Source organism: Ranitomeya imitator, chromosome 1, assembly GCF_032444005.1.
Source record: "Ranitomeya imitator isolate aRanImi1 chromosome 1, aRanImi1.pri, whole genome shotgun sequence".
NCBI lineage: Eukaryota > Metazoa > Chordata > Amphibia > Anura > Dendrobatidae > Ranitomeya > Ranitomeya imitator.
In genome coordinates this window covers 780269147-780294534 of record NC_091282.1, presented here as the reverse complement: position 1 = coordinate 780294534, position 25388 = coordinate 780269147, and the positions used below count along the sequence as shown (strand labels likewise).

Here is a 25388-nt window from a genome sequence, read left to right as displayed (position 1 = left end):
TCCCCATAGACTAACTCATACTGCTCTTGGTGGTGGAAGAAGGACCCACATGCACATAATGTCATATGCAAATCTCACTGAAATGTGTAGGGTTGACGACTCATGTAAACTACCATTTCACTTAAAGGGAATCTGTCACCTCATTTTGCTGCTATTATCTTCGGCCACCACCATTAGGAGCTTATCTGTAGCACTCTGTAATGCTGTAGATAAGCCCCCGATGTAAAGGTACCTTCACACTCAGTGACGCTGCAGCGATACCGACAACGATGTCGATCGCTGCAGCGTCACTGTTTGGTCGCTGGAGAGCTGTCACACAGACAGCTCTCCAGCGACCAACGATCCCGAGGTCCCCGGGTAACCAGGGTAAACATCGGGTTACTAAGCGCAGGGCCGCGCTTAGTAACCCGATGTTTACCCTGGTTACCAGCGTAAAAGTAAAAAAACCAAACACTACATACTTACCTACCACTGTCTGTCCCCGGCGCTCTGCTTCTCTGCACTCCTCCTGCACTGGCTGTGAGCACAGCGGCCGGAAAGCAGAGCGGTGACGTCACCGCTCTGCTTTCCGGCTGACCAACGCTCACAGCCAGACCAGAGAAGCACAGCGCCGGGGACAGACAGCGGTAGGTAAGTATGTAGTGTTTGTTTTTTTTTACTTTTACGCTGGTAACCAGGGTAAACATCGGGTTACTAAGCGCGGCCCTGCGCTTAGTAACCCGATGTTTACCCTGGTTACCAGTGAAGACCTCGCTGGATCGGTGTCGCACACGCCGATCCAGCGATGTCTGCAGGGAGTCCAGCGACGAAATAAAGTTCTGGACTTTCCTCAGCGACCAACGATCTCCCAGCAGGGGCCTCATCGTTGGTCGCTGTCACACAGAACGATTTCCTTAACGATATCGTTGCTACGTCACAAAAAGCAACGATATCGTTAACGATATCGTTATGTGTGAAGGTACTTTAACCTGAAAGATAAGAAAAACAAGTTTGATTATACTCCCCCAGGGGCGGCCCGATGGGCGTCATGGTCTGGGTCCGGCGCCTCTCATCTTCATACAATGACGTCCTCTTCTTTGCTGCTGTCTCGGTTCCGGCGTACTTTGTCTGCCCTGTTGATGGCAGCGTAAAGTACTGCAGTGTGCAGGCGCCAGGAAAGGTCAGAGAGGCCCAGCGCATGCGCACTGCAGTACTTTGCTCTGCCCTCAACAGGGCAAATCGGTACACCTGCGCAGGAGCCGCTACAGAAGCAAGGAAGACGACGTCATCATATGAAGATGGGATTTGCTGGACCAAGACCTGCAACACCCATCGGACCGGACCGCATCGCGACCGCCCCTGGGGGAGTATAATCTTGCCTCTTTTTCTCATCTTTCAGGTAACATCGGGGCTTATCTACAGCATTACAGAATGCTGTAGATAAGCCCCTGATGCCGGTGGTCGCAGTTTGTAGCAGCAAAATGAGAAGACAGATTCCCTTTAAATTTTGGTGATTACTTTTTTGGCTTTCTTTGTAAAATATCTGATTTTTTTTATATTTAGGTAACAATTCTGATGAGAACCCATTTGAACAGTTTCCGGATAATGAGCGCAGCCCTGGAGGACTTTGTGGTAATGTTATTTTTTTATGCTAATTTTTGTAGACTTGTGGTTTCAGTAAAATAATAAGTTGTTGCCGATCTTTGGGGACATGTTGGATCTAAATTTCTGATGTTGACCAAAAAAAATCTTTGTTTGCAAAAAGGACTGAAGTTTACATGGAACAGCAGCAGAAAGTCACGGCACGGCCTCAGGTTTCTGCTGTGGATTCGGTGTGGCTTCCTGATGTGGTTTCTGTGTTTAGAAGTTCATATGAAACATGTTACTACTATCGTATCCTTATTAAAACTAGATTTTTCTTTCTAGTCCCTCGGCCCAACAGTAGCACTTCCACAGGCAGCTCCCCGCTGACGCTGAAAGGTGAGTGAACACTAATGACTCCTGAATTGCAAACTGTCCAGACTAGATGAAGTAGTAACAAGTCCAATTAATGTGTGTATTACTGCAGCAACCTTGTGACTGGGATTTTCACGTATCTCTGAACACGTGCAGTAATCTGCGCTGACAATATGACATCAGCAGCCTGCTAATTGATGCTGTCAATGTTAACAAAAAATTCACCCTTATTCAAAATGTGTCCCAAATCTGCATTTTTTTTCTAACTGCATTAGATACTGTCCGTGGCAGCTACACTGAGCCTTATTCACAAATCTTTCCTTTCACTTATTGCAGGTGGATATTTAAAATGTTGAAACTTAAATGTGTATTCCCATCTTCAAGATCCTATCCCAATATGTAGTAGGTGTAATAATTATATCCCCTTTCTCACCCGAGACGTATCCATACGTCCTTGTGACCTGGTACTTACTGAACTGAGAGCCTCTGTGTGCGCGTGATCGCCGCTGGGTGTCAGCCGATTCTGACAGCTGACACCTGGCATTCAGTGCCAGGAGCCGTACCGCACAGCTCCCAGCACTTTAACCCCCTAAATGCTGTGACCAAACTCGATCGCAGCGTTTCAGGAGCAGGCAGAGGGAAGCAAGCCCCCTCTGTCCTTGGATCGGAGACCCCCGCAGGGTCCCGATCATTGTCATGGTGACCCGACGACATCCGGGTCACCAGAGCTAGTTGTTGATCATTTTCATGGCATGATCAGCAAGTTTGCCTGTCAGTGCTGTGCTGACAGTTTGCATAGCATAGGGATGCTCCTGCATCCTCATGCTATACCAGCAATCAGCCTTCAAAAAAATGATAGTTCCATAGTGGGATAAAGTAAAAAAGTTAAAAAAAAAATTAATAAAGTGTCCAGCGTAGAGCACCAGATAAATGTGATCCCAAACGTTGTGTAAAATGTTACCAATAAAAGCTTCAACTCAATCCACAAAAAAAGCAAGTCCTCACTCAGGTCTGTCATCTGTTAACGGAAATATAGGGGCTTCCATGTTACTGGTAGTACAAAGGCTCTGGAAAAGAGAAATGGCTCCTCACCCGCCAAAAGAAATTCAACAAATTCTCTGCTCTCAAATCCAAATGCCCCCTCCCTTCTGAGCCGCAGTGTGCCTAAACCACATATTGTGCCCACGTTTGGCATTTCTGAAGCGATGAGAGCCCGCCTAACTAACGGGTGCATCCCTCCAGAAGCACGGGCTGGGTATAATGTACTGGTGACTGTAGCGCAATGGTCACTACAACGGCAGTTTGCAATATTTTTTTTTTTTTCAGCAATAAATTGAATTTTATAAACAAGGTAAATATTGAAAACCTTAATACAGACATATTTTAAAAGGATAGTTATAAAGGGGAAAACAAGCAATTAGCTAAGAGGGTAAGGAAGGGGGAAAAGAAGCCCAAAGAGGAGTGTGTATTCTGTCCAATTCCAGTTAAGTGACTCAACTAGAGTCAGGGGAATCTGGAGCGGTTAGACAAAATACGAGTGTGGCAAAGGGGGTATAATTGGCATATTCCACCCAGGGAAGCCATAGTTTCTCAAATTTGTGAACTTTGTCTGTAAGTATGGCAGATAATTTTTCATTAATCATAGGTCTAGGACTGTGTTTTTCCAGGCCAATGCTATGGTTTGTTTGGCTGCTAGAAATATAAATGCAATAAGTGTTTTAGTGTGAATAGGGGCATTGAGAATACATTTATTAAGTAAAGCTTCCCAAGGTTTTTTTTTTTAGGTCAACATTTGTAATAGAGAAGATAAGGTGGTATACGCCGAACCAAAATCTACATACTATCGGACATAACCACCATATATGGAACAGATCTTCTGTGGAGTCGCACCCTTTAAACTAGTTGGGGGAGTAGTTAGCGACTGCCTTGGCCACTCTAGCTGGGGTGAGGGACCACCTAGTCAGCACCTTATAATTTGTTTCCAACATTAAGGTGTTTAGTATTCCTCCAGTAGAGGAGGACCAAATTTGAGACCATTCTGAGTCGGTTAGAGTGGAACCAATATCTGACTCCCAACAGGAAGAGAAGTTTAAGCAACACCTATGTGAGGGGGAGTTAATGTGGGAATAAAAAAGTGATATAGTGCCTGGGGCGTGTGGATTTTGGTGGCATCTTTGCTCAAAAGGAGTAAATTTATAAGGTGGAATAGAGTTCCTTAACAGTGAAGTGACAAAGTTCTTAAGTTGTAGATAACGAAACACTTCTCTGAGGGGGAAATTATATTTTTCCTGCAGGGCTAGAAATGGAATAATTCCATCAACATTGAAGAGTTGGTGGACTCTAGTCATCCCTGCTACAACCCATGAACAGAAGTTCCCAAGGGGGAAATTGAGTATTACCTCAGAGGGGGGCGAAGGGCAAAAAAGAGAAATTGACTGTGAAGAATATTTCAGTGAGTCCCAAATTTTAAGGGAATGTGCTATGATGGGATTCGAAATTTGCCTACGTTGAGCTGGGAGGATCCATATCAAGGCATCGAGGGTACATGGGTGACATTCAGGAGCGTCCAGTGAACGCCACAGGGGTGGTTCCGAATAGGCATAGTATAAGGTTAATTGGGCTAGTTGGTCTGCTTGGTAGTATTTAGAGAGATCGGGGAACTCCCAGACCTCCCTTTAAACAATGTCGATAAAGAGTGGCTCTGTTAGCCCTAGGGGGGCCAACCCTCCAAATAAAAGTATTAACTAATCATTGGGCTGTTTTGAGGTAGTGCGAAGGGACAGGGATTGGCCAAACTCTAAATAAGTAAAGCAATTTGGGGAGTATAGTCATCTTAAGTGCACGTACATGGCCTAGCCAGGAAAGATGTAACTTCTCCCATGTTTGAAGTAGCGAGCCAATTTTGCGAAACAATTGAGGATAGTTGGCTGAAAAGAGGGAGTCAAGATTGGCTGTCAGATTCACTCCCAACTATTGAAGGTGGTTAGTGCCCATTGAAAAGGAAGTCTGGTTGGAGCTGTGGGATAATAGTTGCAGGAAGAGATGTTCATGGCATACGATTTTGATTGGTTAATCTGTAGGCTGGAAATTCATTCAAAATTACTAAGGGATAGGAGTAGGGCTGGCAAAGATGTCTGTGGAGCTGATAGGAGAAGTAATATATCATCTGCAAACATAAAAAGCTTGTGTGAAACTGATGCAATTTCTATACCTTGTATATTAGCGCTATTCGAAGATGGATAGCTAATGGTTCAATTGCAAGAAGGAATGATAGAGGTGATGGGGGCGAGTGCCTCTTCTAATAGAAAAAAACGCCGAGGAGAAGCCATTATATCGAACCTCAGCCGAAGGGGAACTATATAGAGCATGGATCCATGAAAAAAAATGATCAGGGAACTTCCATTTATGTAAGACTGCAAATGGGTATTGCCAAGAGATAGTCGAAGGCTTTGTTAATATCAAGCGATAATAGCATACTCGCTAGGTTACGCTGCTTGCAGAGGTGCAGTAGGTGGGAGATTATTCGTATGTTGTCTGAGGCTTGTCTACAGGGAACAAAGCCAACCTGGTCTCTGTGTATTGGGAATCCTAGGCCCGAGTTTAGGCGCTGAGACAGAATTTTAGCTAAAGGTACCTTCACACTAAACGATATCGCTAGCGATCCGTGACGTTGCAGCGTCCTGGCTAGCGATATCGTTCAGTGTGACACGCAGCAGCGATCAGGCCCCTGCTGTGATGTCGCTGGTCGGGGCTAGAAGTCCAGAACTTTATTTCGTCGCTGGACGTCCCGCTGACATCGCTGAATCAGCGTGTGTGACGCTGATTCAGCGATGTCTTCGCTGGTAACCAGGGTAAACATCGGGTTACTAAGCGCAGGGCCGCGCTTAGTAACCCGATGTTTACCCTGGTTACCAGCGTAAAAGTTAAAAAAACAAACACTACATACTTACCTACCGCTGTCTGTCCCCGGCGCTCTGCTTCTCTGCTCTGGCTGTGAGCACAGCGGCCGGAAAGCAGAGCGGTGACGTCACCGCTGTGCTGTCCGGCTGCCCGGCGCTCACAGCCAGAGCAGAGAAGCAGAGCGCCGGGGACAGACAGCGGTAGGTAAGTATGTAGTGTTTGTTTTTTTAACTTTTACGCTGGTAACCAGGGTAAACATCGGGTTACTAAGCGCGGCCCTGCGCTTAGTAACCCGGTGTTTACCCTGGTTACCGGCATCGTTGGTCGCTGGAGAGCGGTCTGTGTGACAGCTCTCCAGCGACCAAACAGCGACGCTGCAGCGATCGACATCGTTGTCGGTATCGCTGCAGCATCGCTGTGTGTGAAGGTACCTTAAGAGCTGAGGTCTATATTGATAAGGAATATTGGTCTGTAGTTAGACCACAGTAAGTGGTCTGAGCTTGGTTTCGGTATCATGGATATTGCTGCCATTAGAGAGGCTGCCCCCCGGTTTGTTACCTTCCCTTAACCCTTTACTGCCATTGGATGGGATAGTACGTCCAATGGCAGTACCCCCGCTTTGATGTGGGCTCCGGCGGTGAGCCCGCATCAAAGCCGGGACATGTCAGCTGTTTTGAACAGCTGACATGTGCCCGCAATATGCACGGGCGGAATCGCGATCCGCCCACGGCCATTAACTAGTTAAATGCCACTGTCAAGCTCTAATACGCGTTTCCGGCCATCGGGCCGGAAATACGCGCACCGCTGACTCCCGTCACATGATTGGGGGTCATCGGTCCTCGGCATAACAACCAGAGGTCTCCTTGAGACCTCTATGGTTGTTGATGCCGGATTGCTATGAGCGCCACCCTGTGGTCGGCGCTCATACTCATAGCAATGCAGTAATTCTGCTACATAGAGGCGATCTGAGCATCGCCTCTATGTAGCAGAGCCAATCAAGTTGTTGCAGCTTCTAGCCTCCCGTGGAGGCTATTGAAGCATGCCAAAATTCAATCAAACATACACATATTTGATATCGCTGCATTCAGAATCGCCCGATCTATTAATAAAAAGGGATTAACCTGATCGCTAAACGGCGTAGCGAGAAAAAAAAATCGAAATGCCAGAATTGTTTTTTTGGTCGTTGTGACATTGCATTAAAATGCAATAACGGGCGATCAAAAGAACGTATCTGCACATAAGTGGTATCATTGAAAACGTCAAGATCATTTTATTTTTTTTAAAAGCAGATTTTGGAATTTTTTATCACTACTTAGATAAAAAAAGAACCTAGACATGTTTGGTGTGAATGAATTCGTAATGTAATGTAGAATCATAATAGCAGGTCAGTTTTAGCATTTAGTGAACCTAGCAAAAAAGCCAAACAAAAAAACAGTGTGGGATTGCCCTTTTTTTGCAATTTCACCGCACTTGGAATTTTTTTCCCGTTTTCAAGTACACAACCAATGATGTCTTTCCAACTACCGAGGGTCGTTCCAATGTGCCGAGGGTTTTGGCGGACCTTCGGCACAAAAAAACTCCGCCTCCTCCTCCCCGGACTTTACAATGGGGCAGCGGATGCATTGAAATCCCTGCCCCCGTTGTTCATTTCTTTGACAACGTACGTTGGGCCGACGCATGGCGACGGCCCCATACCGACGCTAGTGTGAAAGTAGCCTAAAGAGTTTGATAATCCTCTCCTTTGTTTCATTTGACATCTCTCATGTTAGAGCCATGATTCACATCAGTCCACTTGGTGCAACAGCTCTCCAAGGCGTGATCACTCTTTTTTTTTTCATGCAGACTAACAAGCAGATCAAATTTGATGAAGGTGCTAGTTTTGGGTATAAAAATTTACAGGGTGATTTCATAATTTTTGCCAGGGGTTGTATAGACTTACAATGTCTTCTGTTTTAACGTTCTAACTAAAAGTTATAATTTTGGGGTTCACACGTTTGTGGTTTTTATTCTTTTTTTTTTATTAAAGCATGTATCCAGATTCTAACACAGTCTGACACAAATCCAGACATATACAAAAATTCAAAGCAGATTAATACATTTTCCCTACCGCCTCATTGGGGACACAGGAACCATGCTTGTATGCTGCTGCCACTAGGAGGCTGACACTATGCAGCTCCTCTTCTGCAGTGTACACCCCACCGACTGGCATTATGAACTTCAGTTTAGCTTAGTGTCGGTAGGAGGTGGACACGGGTCTTTTATTAGACCCTTATCTACCTCAACGTGCGTCGTTTTCTTTCAGTTTTCCGGAGGGATACAGTGTGAATAGTCACAACTGTAGTCCCACAATGCGGACTATGAGTACGGCATGTACTGCTACCCCGTATCCTCATAGATCCGACAGCAGGACTAAAGACCCCTAGCACACAATTGTGCTCAGAAGACCGGTCGTAGCTCCGTCCCCCACCCACTCGCCCACCAGAGCCTGTCAGTTGGAGGAGACCAGGACGTCCATCACCAGCTCCCCGGACGTCTGATACCTTCACCGGTTTGAGGCTAGTAACGGCACTGTGTGGGATGTTTAGGTGAGTATTCCACTTTACCCTTCCCTCAGGTACCTGGATCCCTCCTCAAGTCGGGATGGTCATGGGGGGTTTCCGGGGGATTCCTTGTCGCAGGGCGGGGAAATATGCCTCTTTTATTGTCCTTTTCTACGTGCGGGGATATATGGGGCGAGAGTTATGGCTCCATTCGCACGACGGCCCTTGTGGGCGGCCGCGCTGTTTTCCTCTAGGCGGCCGCACTGTTACAGGCGGCCGCACTGTTACAGGCGGCCGCACTGCCTTTTTTTCCTGCGGACGCACCTTGCTCTGAGCGGCGTGGCGACCCTACAGGCAGCCGTGCTGCTGTTACTGCATCCGCACCTTCCTCTTTCCTGGCGCGGCAGCCTTGCAGGCAGTTGCGCCGCTTTCCCCAGCGGCTGCACCTTTTCTGGTACCGCGGCCTACTCCGGCGATTGTCGGCTTCTAATTTAGGCCCCGGCTTCTCCCGGGGCCTACTTTCGGCTGCGACTCCGCCCACTTCCTTTTCTCCTCGGGCGGGAGAAAAACCTGGTTTATTTTGGCGAGCTACGCCCACCGGCGCCATCTTGTCGCTACTGACCTGGCGGTTAGCCCCGTCCACTTTCTCCTGCGCCGCTGTAGTTTTCTTTTCGGCGCCAGCAACGCTTGCTCCGCCTCCTTCAAAGAGCGCGAATCCTTGCGTCCGTGTTCTTGGCGGTCTTCTGTCAGCTCTGCAGCACCGAACAGGAGAGTTTCTCACAAGCCCGTAGTGAAGCACCATCGTTCCTGGATAACATCTTCAAAGTCATGCAGCCTTCCATCTGGAAAACGCTTCGCCCGCCGTGAGTAGCTCTGCTCAGCAGACTGACACTCTCCTCTGCCCTCCTGTCCCCTAACCGTCTGGCATTCGTCAGGGACCCATTCATCATGTCGAATTCTAAGGGATGTCGCTCTCGCCCTCCTACTTCTTCCTCGGCCTTAGTCAAACACTTTGCGTGTTCATCTTGTAACTGCAAACTTCCCTCATGTTCTCATGTTGGTGGTTATGTTATTTCAACCTTTATTGTTTTTTCTTCTACTGCTTTCTCACTAACTGAAGTTCATAATGCCAGTCAGTGGGGTGTACACTGCAGAGGAGGAGCTAACTTTTTTATGCATAGTGTCAGCCTCCTAGTGGCAGCAGCACACACCCATGGTTCCTGTGTCCCCCAGTGAAGGCTCCGAGAAACAGATTTTGGCCATGTTCACACAATCCTTTTTTTAATGCGGAACCGCCGCGATTTTGCCGCTGCGGGTCCGCAGCTGTTTTCCATGCAGGGTACATTACAATGTACCCTATGGAAAACAGGAACTGCTGTGCCCACATTGCGGAAAATCCCGAAAAAAGCCGCGCTGAATAGCTGCGGTAAAAAAGAAGTTACATGTCACTTCTTTTTGCGGAACTGCAGCGGTTCTGCACCCATTGACCTCCATTGTGAGGTCAAACCCGCAGTAAAACCCGCAGACGAAAAAAATATCTGCGGGTTTTCTGCGGTTTGTTATGCAGAACCGCTGCAGCAGGAAGTGCGTGGGCGGAGTGTGGCTGTCCCCCCGTGCCCCAATCCCACCCCCCATGCTCCGATGCCACCCCCCGTGCTCCGACTCCCCCCCCCCCCCCCCCCCCCGTGCCCTAATCTCCCCCCCCCTTATACTTACCGGGCCTCCCGGTGTCCGTCCGGCCGTCTTCTCCCTGGGCGCCGCCATCTTCCAAAATGGCGGGCGCATGCGCAGTGCGCCCGCCGAATCTGCCGGCCGGCAGATTCGTTCCAGGCACATTTTGATCACTGTGATAACCTCACAGTGATCAAAATAAAAAAAGGTAAATGCCCCCCCCCCCCTCTTTATCACCCCCATAGGTAGTAACAATAATAAAATAAAGAATTTTTTTTATTTTTTTTTTCCCCCACTACAGTTAGGGGTAGGGTTAGGGTATTTTCAGCCATTTTAACCCTAAAAAAACTTCCTAGAAAACACACAGACTCTGCAGAGAAAACTGCATAAAAAACTGCACTAAAAACCGCATCAAAAAACGCACCAAAAAGCACCAAAAAACGCACCTGCGTTTTCTGCCAAGAGCTGCGGTTTTTAGTGCAGAAAAAACAGCAGGGAAATCAGGAACGTGTGAACATGGCCTTTATGGTAAGCAACCAAAAAATCCTGTTTTTCTTTAACCAGAACTAACACCCTTACCCGGTAACTCCCTCCCTACCTCCCCCGATCTCCACCCCAATATTCTTTATTATCAAACTGATACATCTCCTCTTGATCAATTTATACACAGCTTTACAGAAGCAATTAAACGACTCCCAACCTACTCTGCAATAGCTCAGCAGACGCCACAACCGGATAATCCATCCATCCGCCCCACACATTTTCGAATTTTGTACGTTGACCTCTCTTAATGTAGATATTCCTTTCCATGAGGACGATAAAGCTTATTTTGTTCACAAATTCTTTTTTGACTGGTGGTTTTTCATCTAGCCAATGCATCGCAATAAGCTTCCTAGCCGCATATAGCAATCTTGCAATAGCCAGCCTCCCACATTCATCCGTAGCGATATGAACCTCACATTAAAAGAGGCAAGTCAGCGGAGAACGCACAATATTTACCCCATCACTTCTTGAATCAGATTGAGCGCTTTCACCCAAAAGGGCTGAAGGCGAGAACACAACCACATCATGTGTAGAAGGTCGGCTCCTTCCTCAGAACAGCTTGGGCTCTTTGAGTCTCCTCTCAGTCCTGCCTTCATCATCCATAACGGGGTCCAGTACACTCTATAAACTAAATATAACTGTGACACCCGTTTAGCCTCACTTAAAAAAACCTTGGGAATATATTGTAATATGGAATCCCATAAAGGACTCTGATAAAGGACCCAGGTCCGCCATCCATTTTTCCCTCAACATTAACCGATGTCTCGATAAAAAGTGTCCAACAGGCCCCTGTACATTAGTGATGAACCCCTCGTGTTACTCTGAGGTCCTATGAGGTTCAACAAACTATCTGACTGCAGAACCACACGCGACACTTCGTCTTGTTTATTTAGGTCATGTCTCAGCTGCAGCTACTGGAAAAACATCTTCTGGCTCAAAGGAATCTCATTCCTGAGCATTTCAAATGTTTTGATAATACCACCATCGAACAACTGAGACAGGAACCAAATGCCAATATGCCTCCACTGACCAAATCCCCACAATCTCATGAGCTCCGCCATTCTATGGTCAAACCAAATTGATGCATATCGTATAAATTCTCTTACCCCCCTCCACTGTTTAATTTTCTGCCAAACTTTCCCCATCATGACTATGGTTGGGAATTTTTCTGGGTTCATTCTGAATCTGCCCGCTTTGGGGTGGGGAGAGGGTCCAGAACAAACGCCCATCGGACCGGACCGAGGATATTTCCATACAGTGTGGGAGAAATATAAAAGGTTCTTATGGGGGATTCATGGGGAGTCGGGGGGGTTTCACAAGTAGTTTGGGAATGTATAGCTCACACTCTATTAGATGATATTTTTAGTTAATAGGCAAAAAAACTGGTGACAGGTTCCCTTTAAATATTATTCATTGTTTCAATGAGGGTAGTGCGGAATGCCATGTAGTATGGGACACTATGAAGGCGTATTTGAGGGGTATTTTGTTTCGGGACATATCACGACACAAGACTAGGACTAGAACACAGGATCAAGCTGTCCTGGAGGAACTGAAGGAAGCTGAGGCGGCATTGGGGGCCCATTGCTCTAGGGAGTCTCAGAGTCGGATGAGGAAGGCTCAACAGGAGGTCAATCAATTGTATCTGAGAAAGGCGGAGAGATTGCGGGCTTTTCAAAGAGCATCTTTCTATTCGGAGGGGGAAAAGGTGGGGCATTTACTGTCGGTAGTGGCATCCGCACAAAGGGATTCCTCGCACGTCTACTCCATTAAGAGGGAGGATGGAACATTGGCTACTCGGGGGGAGCAGATTCTGGAAGTGTTTGGGAAATTCTATGATAAACTATATACTTCTAGTGTGGAGAGGGGGGCTGAGGACATGATGGGTTACTTGGAGGGGATTGACCTGCCTAGGTTGAGCAGAGAAGAATGTGAGGAGTTGGAGGAGCCGATTGGGGAGGAAAAATTGGGAGCTGCTTTGGCGGGGGTTGCTGGGGGTAAGGCTCTGGGGGCGGACGGTATTCCAGCCGAGGTGTACAAGGTACTGAAAGAAACATTGTTGGCCAGATTGTCGGAGGTGTATAATAGTTCACTGGAAAGAGGGGAGCTACCTTCATCAATGAGAGAGGCTATTGTGGTCGTTATACCTAAGGCCGATAAGGACCCACAACTACCAGAATCCTATAGACCAATCTCACTTTTGACGGCCGACATCAAGATTCTGGCAAAAGCTCTGGCAAATAGGTTATCCAGGGTGATTGACAGACTGGTTCACCCTGATCAGTCAGGCTTTATGCCCAACAAATCAACGGCACTCAATCTGAGAAGGTTATTTTTAAATTTGCAAATCCCCTCTGACAATGTCGGAAGACGGGTTGTGGTATCCTTAGACGCCCATAAGGCTTTTGATTGCGTGGAGTGGAGCTATTTGTGGTCAGTACTGGAACGAATGGGGTTTGGACCTAAATTTATTTCATGGGTGCAGCTGTTGTACTCTTCTCCGGTAGCCAAAATTAGAGTGAATAACGCTCTCTCTGAGACCTTTTCATTGTCTAGAGGTACTAGACAGGGCTGCCCTTTGTCCCCGCTGCTCTTTGCGTTGGCGGTGGAACCCCTTGCTGCGAAGATCAGAGGTTCCCGGGAGGTGAGGGGTTTTATATACGGGGAGGCAGAGGAAAAAGTAGCGTTGTACGCTGATGATATTCTGCTATTCTTGGAGGATTCTGAGGAGACCCTGGTTAAGACGGAAGCCATTATTGAGGAATTTGGTAGTTACTCGGGCCTAAGGATCAATTGGGACAAATCGAATATGATGTTGATAGATGGGGATAGCGGGGACGGTGGTGGGGAGGTTTCTTCTACAAGGTTGAAGCTAGTTGATAAATTTAAATACCTGGGGATTCAGATCACTCTCCCTTTGACTAGCTTTGAGGAACTGAATTTGGCACCTCTTCTGCGGAGGATACGTACTAAGGTCCAGGCGTGGAGGAAGTTACATTTATCAGTAATCGGCAGGATAAACTTGATAAAGATGATTGTGATGCCACAACTACTTTATGTGCTGCACAACTCCCCTATATGGATATCGCAGAATAGGTTTCGGAGGATTAGATCTTTGTTTGGGGAATTGATTTGGGGTGGAAAGAGCCCCAGATTTAAACAGGAAACTCTACAGAGACCAAAGACGGAGGGAGGGGTGGCATTGCCTAATCCGTGGTTGTATTTTTTGGCTTCACAGTGCCAGCATTTCAAGGGATGGGGAGATGTGGTAGGTGGGACGCGGGCACCTTGCAGCCTGAGATCACTGATTGGGACGAAGGTGTTGAGTGAGGGTCTGGAGGGGGGACATTTCCGAGAGAAGGGCTCTAAATTTTGTACTATTAGGCTCATCCATAAGGTTTGGGACAAAGTTAAGGGGATTAGGGTTGTGCACGCACTCACTAGATTCTCACCCATTTGGAATAACTGTGTCCTACAGGAGTTTAGACAGATGGAGGGATTTCATAATTGGAGGGAGGCAGGCATCTCTCGGATGGGCCAGATTCTACATCAGGGCAGAATTAGAGATTTTGAGGCATTGCAGGAGGAGTTTTTACTACCGGACTCTGAGTTGTTTCAATACCGCCGTCTTTCACATGCGCATCGGGCACAGTGTAGGAGAGGACCCGTTGAAATACAGGTGGACCTAATGCTAGATTTTATCCTTGTAGGGGGTGGCACGAAGGGGGTGATCTCGGGAATATACGAATTCCTTTTGTTCTCTTTCTTGGAGGAACACCCTATTAGAGCAAGGGCGAAATGGGAGGCGGACCTTGGGGCAATTGATAATGATCATTGGGAATCAGTACTGGACTATGTGCCCAAAATATCAATGAGCGAGCCTGGGAGGCTATCACAATTATTTGTTATTCATAGGGCATATAGAACTCCGGATATGTTATTCAAAGCCGGATTGAGATCTAGTTCAGAATGCCCCAGATGCTCGCAGTCCGATGCGGGCATCCTTCATATGTTATGGCAGTGCCCCAGGTTGTCCTCCTTCTGGGTGGTGGTGCTGAATAAAGTGGGACTGGCATATGGTTGCACTGTGCCGCGTGATCCCCTGGTATGTGTTTTGGGCTATGTTGAGGAGATCATAACTGATGAGATGTATAAAGTGGTTATTGCCAGACTGTTATTTATCGCGCGAAAGTTGATTGCCAAATTCTGGATTAGAGAAGAGCCACCAACAAGGAGAGACTTTATGAAGCAAGTGGACCATATCATTGCTTTGGAGAGGAGTATCTACGTTAGGAGGAGCAAGGCGGACCTCTTTGACAGGCTGTGGAACCCGTGGCTTGAATCAATGTGATTTAAAAGACCTTGTGCTCCATTGGGAGGTTTATTGACAAATCATCTTCCTTTTCTTGTACTTTTATATATGACAAAGTAGGGGGGGTCGACTCTTGACAGGTCTCTAGAGGGGGGGGGAAGGGGGGTGGGAGTTTGGTTTGGGACTAAATATGTTTTCCTTTTTTTTAAAAAAACAAGTATTGTACACTGGTATATTGCTGATAACAAAGTATTCCTTTTATTGTTTATGTGCAATATTTATGGTTCAATTAAAAATATCTGATTTAAAAAAAAAAAAATATTATTCATTGTTGCCTTCATAGAGGCAGGAGTTTTTATATTTTCTACAGCCTTCTATCTATCTCTTTATGTCTCTACATTGGAGAGCTGGCAATGCAATATTGGCTAATTAGATCTTGCCTGCTATTCAGACAGTTTTGGTACATGGCTTTCCAGTTTGAAGATCCAATAACTGTCCGCTGCCTCGGAGTAACCCTTGCTTGACTCAGCCCTGTCCTTCAAACCGCACATCCAAGCTCTTTCCACCTCCTGTTGCCTCCAGCTCAAAAATATCTCCAGAATCTGTCCTTTCCTCAACGCTCAATCTACTAAAATGCTTGTGCATGCCCTCATCATCTCCCGCCTCGACTACTGCAACATCCTACTCTGTGGCCTCCCTGCTAACACTCTTGCACTTCTCCAGTCCATCATTAACTCTGCTTCCAGACTAATTCATCTCTCTCCTCGCTACTCCTCCGCTTCTCCCCTCTTCAAATCTCTTCACTGGCTCCCATTACCTCAGCGTATCCAGTTCAAATTACTAATAATGACCTACAAAGCCATCCATAACCTGTCTCCTCCATATATCTCTGAACTAATCTCTCAATAACTTCCCTCACATAAAAATAATCCTGTTAAAAATCGCATCATGTGGATGGGGCATTATATTGATGACCTATTATTTGTTTGAGAAGGTCCAAAAGAATTAATAGAAGACTTCAAAAAATATATTAATATCAATGATTTCAGTTTGAAATTTACTTGTGCCCATGATAGTCATAAAAATAGATTTCTTGGACATTTCTCCTTCAGGGAATTTGGAGACCAAGAAGGTAGACACTGCTCCATTTAGAAAACCGACTGCATCCAATACAATATTGCATGCTGATTCATGCCATCCAGCCCACACTATTAAAAGCATACCTGTGGGAGAATTAATTAGAGCCCGCAGAAACAGCAAAAAAAAAATAAACCAATAAGATTGAAAAAAAACAACCAAAATATATCAGAGACTACATACAGGCCAGACATTACCCAAATTGGAGTTTAGATAGAGCAGCTACGATCGTGGATAGGAAAAAAACTATTGCAAAATAATGAGAATAATAAAAAATTATTTATTAGCAATAATGCACAAAACATTACCGTTAGTACAGAATATACACCACAATATGCAAATATAATTAAAATCATTATGAAATATTTACCTATCCTAAATCAAGAAAAAGATCTACAGAAGATTCTAAAAAGCAACAACATTAGATTTGTTGCTAAAAAAGCAGGATCTATCCAGTTAATTTTGTCACCTAGTGTACACAATGTTGTCGGGCAACAGAAATTTCAAACTTGGTTAGAGCTGAAAGGCTTTTGTAAATGTGGAGCTAGGAAATGTAAGTGTTGTAGGTTTACCCCCCAAAAAAACAGATAAAATGGTTTCAGTAAAAATGGTAATGAATATCATATCAGTAATTTCATCAATTGTAACACTACGAATGTACGGTAGTTTATTCTATTGAATGTAATAGTTGTGAACTGCAATATATTGGATGTACTACGTGTCCGCTAAAAAATAGGATCCGTAAACATCTGTCAGATGCAGTAAAAGAGTGCAATTGGTAGTTCCACAGTGTCCAAACATTTCTGGTACAAACATAAAGGGGATCTGAGTGACTTGTCTTTTTATGGCTTAGAGAAGATAAAGAAACCTTCACGGGGAGGAAACAGCAGGAGGATTTTACTCAATCATTATTATTATTATTATTTATTTCTATAGCACCATTGATTCCATGGTGCTGTACATGAGAAGGGGTTACATCAAAATACAAATATCACTTGCAGTAAGCAATCTAACAATGACAGACTGATACAGAGAGGAGAGGACCCTGCCCTTGCGGGCTTACATTCTACAGGATGGTGGGAAAGGAGACAGTAGGTCGGGGCTTGTGGCAGCTCCAGTGGTGGGGAGGCGGTAGCTCCAGTGGTGGTGAGGAGGCAGTGGGGTCAGTGCAGGCTGTAGGCTTTCCTGAAGAAGTGGGTTTTCAGGTTCCATCTGAAGGATCCGAATGTGGTTGATAGTCAGACATGTTGGGGAAAAGAATTCCAGAGGATGGGGGATATTCGGGAGAAGTCTTGCAGGCGATTAGGTAAGGAGCGAATAAGTGTGGAGGAGAGTAGGAGGTCTTGGGAGGACCGGAGATTTTGTGAGGAAGATATTGGGAGATTAGTTCAGAGATATATGGAGGAGACAGATTATTGATGGCTTTGTAGGTCAGTATTAGTAATTTGAACTGGATACACTGATGGAATTGGAGCCAGTGAAGAGATTTGCAGAGGAGAGAAGCGGTGGAGTAGCGAGGAGAGAGATGAATTAGTCGGGCAGCAGAGTTAATGATGGACTGGAGAGGTGCAAGGGTGTTAGCAGGGAGGCCACAGAAAAGGATGTTGCAGTAGTCGAGGCGGGAGATGATGAAGGCATGCACAAGCATTTTAGTAGATTGAGCGTTGAGGAAAGGACAGATTCTGTAGCAGAGGTGTATCTAGCCTTTCCTGCACCCGGGGCAAAGGATCAGTTTGGCGCCATCACCAAGCCTCACCCGTTTGAACCTTAACTCTATTGAAACTGTATGACCCAGCCAAGGTACATTCCTGATTCCCCATAATGTTAAAAAATAGATACCAATAAAAGTAAAATTAATTGAGACATCAGTAAGTTAAGTGTTTTTGAATATCCATATTGAATCAGGAGCCCCATATAATCCTGCATAAAGGTTAATAGTGGCCCCATAAGATACTCCATGAAGACACTTGCCCCATATAGTGCTGCACAAACGTTGATTATGGCCCCATACAGACACTTGCCCCGTATAGTGCTGCACAAACGTTATGGCCCCATAAGATGCTCCATACAGACACTTGCCCCATTATAGTGCTGCATAAACGTTATAGCCCCATAGATGCTCCATACAGACACTTGCCCCATTTGCTGTTGCTGCAATAAAAAAAAAAATAACATACTCACCTCTCCGTCGCTCAGGCCCCCGGCACTTTCAATATTCACCTGTCCTCGTTCCAGCCGCCGCTCCATCTTCTTCAGCGTCTTCTGCACTGACGTTCAGGCAGAGGGCGCGCACTAACCACATCACCGTGCCCTCTGACCTCAGCGTCACTGCAAAAGATGCTGACGGAGCGGCGCCGGAACGAGGAGCAGGTGAATATCGCGCAGCGCTGCGCTCCCCCTCCCCATTATACTCACCTGCTCCTGGCACAGTGCAGTCCCTGCTTCCCGGCACTGGTAACTTCTTCCTGTACTGAGCGGTCACCGTTACCACTCATTACAGTAATGAATATGCGGCTCCACCCCCATGGGAGGTGGAGCCGCATATTCATTACTGTAATGAGCTGTAACCCCACCTCCCCCCCTGGATATGCCACTGTTCTGTAGATATTTTTGAGCTGGAGACAACAGGAGGTGGAAAGGGCTTTGATGTGCAGTTTGAAGGTCAGGGCAGAGTCATGGGTTAATCCGAGGCAGCGAACAGTTATTGGATCTTCACACTGAAACGCAGTGTACCAAATTATCTGAACAGCAGGCAAGATCTAATTAGCCAATATTGAATAGCCGGCTCTCCAATGTGGAGACATAAAGAGATAGATATAAGGCTGTAGAAAATATAAAAACTCCTGCCTATATGAAGGCAACAATGAATAATATTTAAAGGTTTGTCACATGAAATATGCATCTTCTAAGATCCATTAATAATTGTTAATTAATTTATTTTTATTTGTTTATATATTCTACTTCAATATTGGAGATGTGAGCATGCAATATTACAAAATAAGAACTATAATGGATTGATACAAATACATCTTATTTTTCATAATGAGTTATTAATATATTATAGATGCAATAATAATAATATGTAAACTATAAATTTTGTTTAACAAATATCTATTTCTATTGAACACCACAGGCAAAATTTTAAAAATGATGGTCAAAAGAAAATTTTTGTCTTCATCTGTTTGTGAATAATTTTATTAATAGTATGTCTGTGAAAATTAGCAGACCCAACAGATTTTGATATTACGTATTTTTCGGACTATAAGACGCACTTTTTCCCCAAAAAAATTGTGAGGAAAATGGGGGGTGCGTCTTATAGTTCGAATGCAGGCTTTCCCAGTTGGTTGTGGCAGTGGTGTGGCAGCGGCAGAGGTGCAGGGATGATGAGGCGCGGTGAGCGGTATGGCGTGAGCAGAGTCCCTTCCACAGGTGAGGTGACGCCGCGGCCCGGTATCCAAGGCGAGTAGTAGAGCCGGGTGAATCACGGCTTGCTCGGGGGCAGCGGCCATCTTCCTTAGGCCGCGAGTGCACAGATTGAGTTCTCTGCTTCTCGGAACTTCAGGAAAATGGCCGCGCGTGCGCAGACTGAGATTTCCATCTGCGCATGCGCTGCTTCCCGCGGCCATTTTCCTGAAGCCCTGGGAAGCAGAGCACACAATCTGCGCATGTGCTGCCTCAGGACGATGGCCACCACCACCGAGAAACCGGTGATTAACCTGGCTCTGCTGCTGGCCTTGGATACCAGGCCGCTGCGTCACCTCACCTGAGGAGGTGACCGCACCTCTGCCGCCTCCACACCACTGCCGCAAACCCCCCCCCCCATGGACAGCAGGCTGTGGCGTTGCCCACCCAAGCAGGCAGGGACCCTGCTCAAGTGCACGCCGTTCCGCACCTCAGCATCACCTCACCTCTGCCACCACCATGCCTCCTGTGACCCTGTTCTGCCACTGCCAGCCCTCAGGTAAGATACCTTAAATTCGGACAATAAGACGGACCCCCATCTTATAAAACTCTTTTTTTTCTGCAATTTTCACCCCAAATTATGCCGAAAAATACGGTATATGATATTATATGTACAAAATAAAGGGCAATATGCTTATTAAATTCCAGCACACTCCGCATATAACAAAGTTTTACCCCTGCAGTATAAGGGTATACACCCTATTTTAATTATGTAAATGACTAGATTCCTAATTGGACTAAGTTCCTAAGAGCAGGGTATATTACTATCTTGGACACTGCTTAGCTCATATTTGAGACCTAGAAGACCTAAAAAGGTCAAAACAAGTTGTCTGCACGCATAAAGCAGCAGTATGCCCTTTTTTAGACCCCCCTGTGTATACCAAAGATTTCTGCCAAATGGAATATTTTAGAGAGGATACAATATAATGGATTTTAATTTCCAAGTAGGAAAAATCTGCTGAAATTATTTGTTTGTTTCCTGTGGCTATTGCATCATGGATGTGCCTTTCCCATTTCTACTCCGTGCGGCTTCCTGGCAGTGAGCAGATCTCCTAAAGACGGCAGACTGGATGAGCTGGCTATAACTTTAATTGTTTGGACAACTGTACAATGATTATATTTTATTAAAATAGCCAAAAAAACAAAATTTTGAGTCAAGCCTGTATTGTAAGAATGTAATAAGAATTTCTATCAGGAGCCAGAAATTATCAGTGTGAGCAAGACACAGGATTATTGGTGAATCTGTTATTTTTCCTCCTAGGTTCTGCAAGTTTCCCTCCAGGACGACCAGACAGTATGAGCAGCGATGATTTTGTCCCCACCCGGGAAGCTGCTACATTACATCGAGATAGCTATGTTGGGCAGACTAGCTCCACCATGCTGGGTTCTGGCCATAAACTAGACACCACTTCTACACCAAATAGTCTGGTGTCTGGCACCAATCCTGAGAGGAGACCGCCGAGCCGCTCACAGCTGAGGCCGCGATCAGGGTCTCCGAGCAGTGAAATGGTGACATTAGAAGAGTTTCTGGAGGAAAGTAATCAGCTGTCTCCTCCCACGGTAAGTGTCTATATACTACACTGACCATGGAAATGCTATGGTCAGGCTACTCCCCTGGAGCTGGAATTAAATGCTTCACTTATGAGTATTTAAATACTTACGGTACATATTATGTTGATTTTCAGCCTGAAATATAGTACTTTGGTGTAAAATAAAAGAAGAGCAGTCACATCCAGAGCTGCATTCACAATCATACTGCCTCTCACTTCCCATCGCTGTTGTCCTACAGTCGGAGGTACAGCTTTTGCCTGTTCCGGCCTCATTGCCTGCGCGTTATGCAGATGGGAGCCAGCGAGGGGCGATGGGAGCTCCTGGATCCTGACACTTAGCTGGAAAGCAGCTCTGTTATAAGATAGGAGTTCCTCCATGTTCTACATCGATAAACTGTAAATACAGAAGTGCAGATGCCACGTTGTTTGCTTTTCTATGGGAAGTTGATAATGCTTGCTCTTACGCCCCCGTCTCTCCTCCAGCGCCAGCACAATATAATTGACAGCGAGCTCATCACCCTTCAGGAGTTTCTGTTAGAGGCAGAGTCCCTACACCCTTCCTCTTCTTCCCCATCTCCCACATTTCACTTCAAGGAACCGTCAGAGTCATCTTCGAGAACCTCGTCGCCATCCATCGAAAACAGCACTTGGAGGCCTCACGTGGAACACCTCGACAGAAGAGCGACCTCGCTTTATATCCCCAGGGTACTCCGCTGCAGTTATATGTCCTCCATCTCCTCACCACACCAAGTCTGCATGTCTAACATTCACTAGTGAAGGGGTCTTTATTAACCTGCTGGGACACTCCTCTGTGGGGGTCTCTCTCAGCTCTGTGTGCACATTAACATGTTGGTATGAGGTGGACGATCTATTCTTCGCCCTGGGCGATGCGGCATCTACTAATCTATTAATCTCTAATTGTTTTAGCATTCCTGACTGGTTTATGTTCTGCCCATACTATTTGGGATTGTAAGAAGAGTGGAATTACAGGGAACCTGATCTGCAGGGTGGTACAGACAATTTTTATTTTGTGGGACAAGGTACATGGATGCTTCTGCTCCACATAGGACGGTTATATTGCCTGCAACTTAGTTCACTTTTGGAGTGAATGTGCGTGTTTTTTTTTTTTTACACGACTTTCAGTTGTACAAACCACACTGCAGAACGGAACTTCCTGGCCCTCCAACTTTATGCAATGGGTTCAGAATACGGCATATTTTCTGTGGCCAGAATTGAATTCTCATAGGGGATGTGCAATAAGGGCCCAATTATTGTTTTTTGCAGGAACCGGCAATAGAAAAATAGAAAAGATGGAACTTGCACTAGACTTTGTGAACAGAGATTTCAAAATGCAACTTAGCGTTAATGTTCACGTCACGGATTTTTCATATAGGGCCAGTACAATGCAGCTTATTGGGTTTTTTGGAGGGGGTTCACACAATCTGCTGCTTGCATTCTCACAATGCCAAAAGAAAACAGCCGCGCTCCAAAAGTCTTGCTATGATTGCAAATAGAGAATATAGATCTCTGGACTTGGTCCAGATTCAGCCTGCACCTAAAATTTATCCTCTTCAGTGCATTTTCACAATCACATTAGGACAATACTTTGTGCAGAATGAGAGCGGATTTCATCCTTTGCAATGGGAAGGGTAAACTCTGCACCACGATTGTAAGCTATTCCAAATCCATAGGATGAGGTATAACGTACTGATCGATGGGGGGGTCAGATCGACACCAGGAACAGGCCTCTGCCAGGTCTATGTCTCAATGTAGCGGAGTTCAAGCACGCACACCACCAGTCATTGTCTGGAGATAACCGAGTACAGAGTTCAGAACAAAAAAAAAAACTAAAAGGATGCTCTCAACATACAAGGAGCTTCAGATCAGACTTTGCACATCATTAAAGCTTCCCCATGAGCTTGACAGTGGATAAGTGATAATTTATGTAGACTAGAATATCTTTGCAATATTTTGACTTCCAGTTGGTGTGTACTCGGGTGCCGGCTCCAGCAATAACCATCTTTGTAACACAACTGACTTATCTTTTTTTTTTCTTCTTTTTTGGTGTAGGATGCGACCAGTGGTCGGGATGATATGGTGGCCAATTATCTCAAGAAGATAGGTGACTCTTCTGACTTTGGAGGCCCAATTGCCCAGGCTGGTTATACCGACTTTCAATGCACAGCGCCAAACTATGTTAATCTATCAGCCAAATTATCCGGAGAGGCCAAACCTGGGAGGCCAGGCCAATATGTGAAGCCGAACCTGCGACCGACCGATCCTGCAACTAACCAATTGGCATCTCTTAGACGGACCCAAATCCAGCAGCCTGTCACCACATCCAAGCAAGTTCCTGAGCCTCAGCAGCCAGGGTCCATAGCCAGCAGGAGCAGCTCTCTGAGTAGGGCTTTCAGCTTGGCTACTGCAGATCTTCTAAAAGCCAATGGTTCAGACCAGACAAATATGGAGAAACCAGAGCTCGAAACGCCTCTGCTAAAAGACTTTAGTAGCCATATCCTACGAACATCTACACCCACTGGCTCCACAAGTGACAGACAGCACTCCAACAGGATACCCAACCCAGCAAAAAGTGAAGATTTGCGCACCCGATCACTAGATACACGACGCCTGTCAATGGCGGTCTCCAGAGAAAACAAGACACTACAACCTGCTTTATCCAGCAGCTCCTTGCAGCAGTTGTACACTTCAGCCCAAACTGCAAGTAGAAGCAGGCCAAGACCCAGCTCTCGATATGGAGAAGTGGCCATGGTCTCACCAGTGCGACCCATATCTAGTATCCCTGAGCTGGAAGGTCAGACGGGAACTGTTCACCCTACACCGCCAAGTTCGTCTGACTGCCACCCCTTAGTGACTACTGAAGATGACCCCAACAAAACCTCCCCAAAGAGTACCCCTGCCTCCCCAGACTCCACCGTTGACCCACAAACAGTCTGGTATGAATATGGTTGCGTGTGACTGGCAGAAACAACGCTGGGCATTAGGATATAGGACTATAATCGTTCTTATGTACGGTATGAAATCTGAGCAAACACTGGAGTGTGGGCTTCTTAATAGCTGCACATGTCATAGCTGCTGCTGGTACCTGTGTAATCGCCAAGCTGTGATTAGCAGCTGGTAGGGACTATTGGCAGCACAGGTCCTAATGTGCCTACACCGTGGTCAGTGGGGACAGTCGCCTTTCTTTTTACAGGAGCCGCCTCTTATTTATTCCCTACTTCATTATTAGACAGTAATTGTGAATGAAGAGATGACGGCTCAGGTCTGCGTGCTTCATCCTGATCTTGCACTTTCTCCATCTACTTTCTTCTAGTCTACAAATTAATTAATTCTGAATTTTAACATAAAAGAAACTATTGTTAATTTATTGGATGCATTTACTACTGAATATTCTGTGGGGCTAGGATCAGTCACTGGCCGCCCTCTTGTATATAGAGATATTGGGAGAATGTCTGCAGTGTACAATAGCTCCCTGGTCTATGACTGTGTAATAACGACTTGTACATTATTTCTGTCATTCTTCAGGAGGTGTGCTAATATATTCTTAGTACTGGATCAGAAATAGGAGCAAAAGCAAACAAAACGGGTCAATGCCCAAAACAGACCCAAGTGGAAGCAAATAGCGGACTGATGATCTGCTTAGGAGCGGCTCATTACATGAGGTGCTGGTGTCAATCTACAAAGCTTAATACCACTGTGTATTAATTATCTTGTACCTAGGTTATGCCATCCACTCCAGTCACACTCATAGCTGCATTCAACATTTTTCCACTAACTTAGGGGTGAAGTGCATTTCACTTGTGGATACAATGCAGTTCTCAAATAGTTTTGTGACAGCAGCTCTAGCTGTGACTAGAGTATATTTTTTTTGTAAATTCATCATCAAGATGATTACATAAAGTTGAAGTATCTACAAGACACTCACTAAACAGGCCTCATTTACGAGCGCCCCCTCTGCCCCGGACACGTGTGCACTTTGTCTCCATCCTGCTGCCTCCCCATGTACATAGCATGTAAATGATGGGACTGTAGAGCTTCGCTCTGTAAATACCGCATTTCATTAATTTTTGGATTCTGTTCGCTGACCGGTCACCAAGACACGCCAGGATCGTCCCGAGCTAAAACCATGTGGTGCTAAGTGTGGCCTTATTGAATTGCGATGAGCGCTGCAGGTGTTTTGTCACAATGTAATGCTGCAACCTATTTCGTGTCTTCATAGCCAGTATATGAATGTTCGCCAACTAATCACTGTATGTTCCTACAGCCGAAAGTATAGAAACCGCCTCAGTCTTTGTAACATGGAAATAAAAGTGTGGTTTCTGA

At 45.8% G+C, this 25388-nt stretch overlaps 1 protein-coding gene across 2 annotated transcripts in view; it reads left to right on the top strand.

Moving 5' to 3' along the window:
- The window catches only part of CCDC88C (coiled-coil domain containing 88C), an 87830-nt gene extending 62442 nt beyond the window's left edge, over positions 1 to 25388 (top strand). Inside the window, exons 27-31 of one of the 2 annotated variants that reach the window (XM_069736801.1) lie at positions 1543 to 1611; positions 1906 to 1959; positions 20759 to 21057; positions 21531 to 21752; positions 23118 to 25388. In XM_069736801.1, coding sequence (XP_069592902.1) covers positions 1543 to 1611; positions 1906 to 1959; positions 20759 to 21057; positions 21531 to 21752; positions 23118 to 24023 — 1550 coding nt within the window. In that variant the 3' untranslated portion in view covers positions 24024 to 25388. The remainder of the gene's footprint in view (positions 1 to 1542; positions 1612 to 1905; positions 1960 to 20758; positions 21058 to 21530; positions 21753 to 23117) is intronic. The other variant, XM_069736812.1, reaches the window with a different exon arrangement.